We start from the raw sequence: 5004 nt of genomic DNA, 5'->3' as shown, positions 1-5004 counted from the left end.
AGGCTATCAACAGCCATTCCATGTACACATGGGCACAGTCTGGCCTCTAAGCTACAATAAAACACAAGTTGTGGCCAACTTGTCCGGCACATTTGCCAAGCACAGGAAGCGGAACACATCAACCCCCAGCTCCGCACCGAATGTCACCTACTTCCAAATATATGTACACACATAGGCATAACCCATGGTGATAAAAATGACAGCACTAAATACTTAAAATTGTGGTCAATTTTAATAACAGGGTGGATGTGCTTTTAAAACACATACACATCTTACACTATTTCATCCAATCACAGCTGTCACAGGCCTCTGTCCGTTTGAGTTGTTTCCATACGGTCCTCGCTCGGGCAGCATGTGATACTGATATAGTGTAGTGGAACCCTAAGTGAACATCGTCTCAGTATAGCACTCCTCTACTGAGTCTAACAAACCTTAGTAGGACGTCGCCTCAGGTAACCTTCGAGTGACCCATGACCGCCCAATCAAACGCGAGACGGCCGAACGGATTTGACCAATCAGACAACGGCTTCTGTTTAGGGCTTGGCGGGGCTAACAAAATTCTCCAGTCACTGACACTGATCCCTCAACAAAAGAAAGCTAGCGTAAAACAAAGACATTTGACCTGCAGTATATACACTTAGGCCTTTTCTGCTGGCAAGGTTACCATCAGCTAGTGTATCATCGATTTCCTTCGGTATTGAGAAAGGCGCTATTTTCTGCGAGAGATTTCTCTCTGCTGACAGTGTTGTAGCATGCTCCATGTGCATCACCCGGAAATTATCGTACGGAAAGTAGCATTCGGAATCGCTTGGGCACAAACCTTTCAGAGGCAAAGGTTCAAAAGGTATGTGCGAATCTCCACTTTGACCAATCAGAACACAGCTCACCACATCGCCAATCTCAAACGCTACGTGGCGCAACCTCCTACTAGTACTAGGGTTTGTTACATCCTACCTAGGAGTGTAACGGATAAATTTATTAGACTGATTGATGTGGGTGCATGGTTGTCAAAGATGTTAAAATTCATAACTTCAAACACAGAAATTAGTGTTCCCGAATCAGCTTGCTCGGACTACAAATAGTCAATAACAGACACTCCATTACAGTTTTGTGAACCTTTCGCTATTGTGAGAGCAATAGCTCGACATACAGCACCCAAACTAGAGCCAAAGTTATTAGTTGACACATCCAGCATATGTCTGGGCATTACTTTATGACCTGCCATATACTAGTACATAATATGGGTGACACTACTTATATTTATTCACCGAACAGGATCACTTCAGCTTGTAGACATCAATCTTAATTATAAAAGCAAATCAACACCTGGATCAGAGCCAAAGTGACAGAGCTAACACAAAAGTCAATGATGCAGCTAAGGCGACACTTGACAAACCATTGTCACCACTGCCAGTTATCAAATACAACTGGGCACCCAGGTAGAGAAAAATACCTCTTAAATTGAAAGCATCAATTTGTTATACGTACTTGGGTTGTTATCCAACACACGATGGGTCAGTTTGCCATAGTGTCCTATTGGCCACAGTAGGTTAACCCATGTATATTTACATAAAACAAACATGTGTGTATCGCTTGTGACGAAAGTTTCAATGTCAAGCATATGTTCCTTTAACTGTACATGTGAGAACTTTGCAGTTGCGAAAGATTCACATTACCAATCAGTAGATATGACAGGTCTGCTCATCTATGTGACGTGTTATCATGTAATTAATTATGTTTAAGACCATTTGTCCGCACCGTAAACTATAGATATGCATGTGCATTAACAGTTTGCTTGTTTATAAAAAATTGGCGTTCGGACCGCGTACTGAATTATGAATAGTAATTTTGTGGCCCATTCAAAATCGGCAGATTGTCAGTAGTCATCACCTACAAGATCGTTCCGCTAGGGTTACGGAAACTGCACGGACAACCATTGGCAATCACCGAGACAAGTCAGCGCCGACACAGTGCGGAGGTGTTTGAGGCAGAGAAACATCAGTTATCGCAGGCTTTACCGGGGTCCGATCCTCAGTGTTCGACATCGTCGTGCTCGTCTCCAGTGGGCCACACATCATCGGAAGTGGCGTCATCGGAAGTGGCGAACTGTAATCTTCTCCGACGAAAGTCGGTATTGCGTCTTGACGGCTGATGGCACAGAGTGAGGGTGTTGCAACGACGCGGGAAGCGTGTTGCAGATGATTATGTCATGGAGAGAGACTCATGGGGAGGTCCGAGCATAATGGTGTGGGGTACTAGTGCTCTCAATCACAAACTAGGCACTGTGATGTGCCAGAATATTTCTCCTGGGGTAGAAAATGGTGTAACATCTGCCCGCTACACTGAACAAGCACTGAGACACTTCGTCGTGCCACATTTTGGTCGTCATGGAAACCACGTCTTCCAACAGGACAACGCACGTGCCGATACAACTAGAGACGTTCTCCGTCAACAGGGCATACAAACTCAGTGACCTGCCCTGAGAGTCCAGACGTAAACGCGATAGAACAGTTGTGGGACGAGATTCAGAGAAGGCTAAATGATGTGCGACCAAGGCCGACAACTGCAGCTGAACTCCCACAGGCGTCTCACTGAGTCTGGGCGCAAGATCCTATGACATTCATGAACCGTCTCATCCACTCCATGTACAGACAATGCAACACTGTTGTCAACGGTCAAAGAGGCCATACATGGTATTGACTTTCTGACCGCACTGTCGCACCACGTGTTGTCATTTTGACTTGTAATTGACTGAAATTCGTTTTTAAGTATTGATGATCAAACATGTCAATTTTGAAATCTTTCCAAACATTATTCTGTCAATTACATGTGTTTGAATTAAACTGATTACCAACTTCAAAAAGGGAGTGATGCATTTTGTGGTTCAGTGTAGTATTTTTGGAAACTTGCCTATGAGAGTACCACTTGCTTTATAACTGTACTATCACTCAGAAATCTGATGGTGAACCACAATACATTCAAATTCTTGAGCCTTGTGTAATTAGGAAGCTTTAAGGGGCTCCAACCCACTTCGACGTGGTACAAACACTTATACGTGTAGTTACAGTACGATACTGCAAGATTTCATGTCCAATAACGACCAGAACATATTTGATGATGATTGTATTCCGCAACGGGCAGCTAAAGTCTGACCTGCTCAATGAATTCGAAAGGTCATTGAAAAATGTTCTTTGACGAAATGGCCGTTTCCCTGTCACCCTTTCAACAGTAAATCCATCCTTCGGCAAGAGGTGAAATTACAGACCCTGCTGTCTAGTTGAATAAAATGCGTTGAATGAGATTAAAACGGAGGCTTATTGTTAACATAGCCTCCGCGTTGTAATGCAAGGCAATTACTATCGGATTTGACAGAGGCTGCCAGCCCAATATGTAGACAGCCGCCATAGAAACTCGGTCACATGTGGCGGAAAAACGTTGGCTATATCTATCAAATGCCGACTGCCGTCGACTGATAACACTACGTCCAGAAAGACAGTGTGGTAGAAATGTTCGCGTAAAACCGATATGTGGTGAGCCTATTGTTTCTTATGCTTGTCATATGCAAAGTCTTGACTATATTCCACTAGCATTGATGAAGCAATATTCATATACACATCTGAATTGGTAATGGGATGCAAATGAGCGGTCAAGTTTCCGAACACACTGAAGATGATGGTGTTTCTGGAATCAAGGGATGTTAAATAGTTATCAGACATCTCGAACATCCAGCCAGCAGATACCAGGAAACCTGGCTCTAAGGTGCTAACAAAGACCAATGCAAAGATGATTTGGTTAATGAAATATGTGTAAAGGAAAATCCTAATGTTGTATAGTTTGCGTCACAGTCAGCCACAGGCAGACTGACTACTGCTAACACTACTGCTGACACTACTGCTGACACTACTGCTGACACTACTGCTGACACTGCTGCTGGCACTGCTGCTGACACTACTGCTGACACTACTGCTGACACTACTGCTGACACTGCTGCTGGCACTGCTGCTGACACTACTACTGACACTACTACTGACACTACTGCTGACACTACTGCTGACACTACTGCTGACACTACTACTGACACTACTACTGACACTGCTGCTGACACTACTTCTGACACTACTACTGACACTACTGCTGACACTACTGCTGACACTACTACTGACACTACTGCTGACACTACTGCTGACACTGCTGCTGACACTACTACTGACACTACTACTGACACTGCTGCTGACACTACTGCTGACACTACTACTGACACTACTACTGACACTACTACTGACACTGCTGCTGACACTGCTGCTGACACTACTGCTGACACTGAGTCACAGAAATAGTTATCATCAATGTTTACAGGCAGTGAATGAACGTATGAGTAAAGTCAGTTATCTGTGTCTTTGAGTGAGAAGATTCCACTCCGCCCTAATGGAAATGGATAATCCATACAAAGAGCATTTTTGTCAAAGAATAAAAATCTTTCAGATGGAGAATTATATTTGTTTTCGTTCCGTGCCCATTACCTTCTAAACGAGAATTATATTCTGGAGACATTGATCAGAAACATTTACCGATTTGAGGACATGCGGCACTAATAGAGATGATCGAATGTATTCCGCTGCTGATGCTTTCAGTTTAGTGTTTGCGTGACATTGCCAGTGCAAACAGCTGTTGTGGCGACAGTGCATTCTTTTCATACCTATATACACACACGTAGTTTCCTTGGTGGCTACACACAACTTACATAAATTATGACAAGTAATTCGATTGCATTTCATGTCAGGTAAAAGCAAATATGAAGGGAGATAACTCTACAACGACTGGATAAGTCGGGATGTATAGGTACCAGTCCAGGGCAATATAAACGCAGTAAATAAAGTATTTGCAATAATTTTGTTTTGGCTCGTCACTGAACAATAATATCATTATTTTGTTCTTGCAAAACTAATTACAAGATGCTTATGGTGTCACAAACAGTGAACAATTCTTGATGTCTTCTTATCTACA

The 5004-nt window shown here is 43.2% G+C and overlaps 1 protein-coding gene across 1 annotated transcript; it reads right to left on the bottom strand.

Moving 5' to 3' along the window:
• Positions 1 to 3845: 3845 nt before the first annotated feature.
• Positions 3846 to 4582, bottom strand: LOC137291333 (streptococcal hemagglutinin-like). The gene is made up of 2 exons (XM_067822637.1): positions 4569 to 4582; positions 3846 to 4320 (listed from the first exon to the last, which is right to left on the bottom strand). The coding sequence occupies exons 1-2, from the start codon at positions 4580 to 4582 to the stop codon at positions 3846 to 3848; spliced, it is 489 nt and encodes a 162-aa protein (XP_067678738.1).
• Between the last annotated feature and the right edge of the window lie 422 nt (positions 4583 to 5004).

Source organism: Haliotis asinina, chromosome 7, assembly GCF_037392515.1.
Source record: "Haliotis asinina isolate JCU_RB_2024 chromosome 7, JCU_Hal_asi_v2, whole genome shotgun sequence".
In the NCBI taxonomy this organism is placed as follows: Eukaryota; Metazoa; Mollusca; class Gastropoda; order Lepetellida; family Haliotidae; genus Haliotis; species Haliotis asinina.
This window is presented reverse-complemented; position numbering and strand designations above follow the sequence as displayed.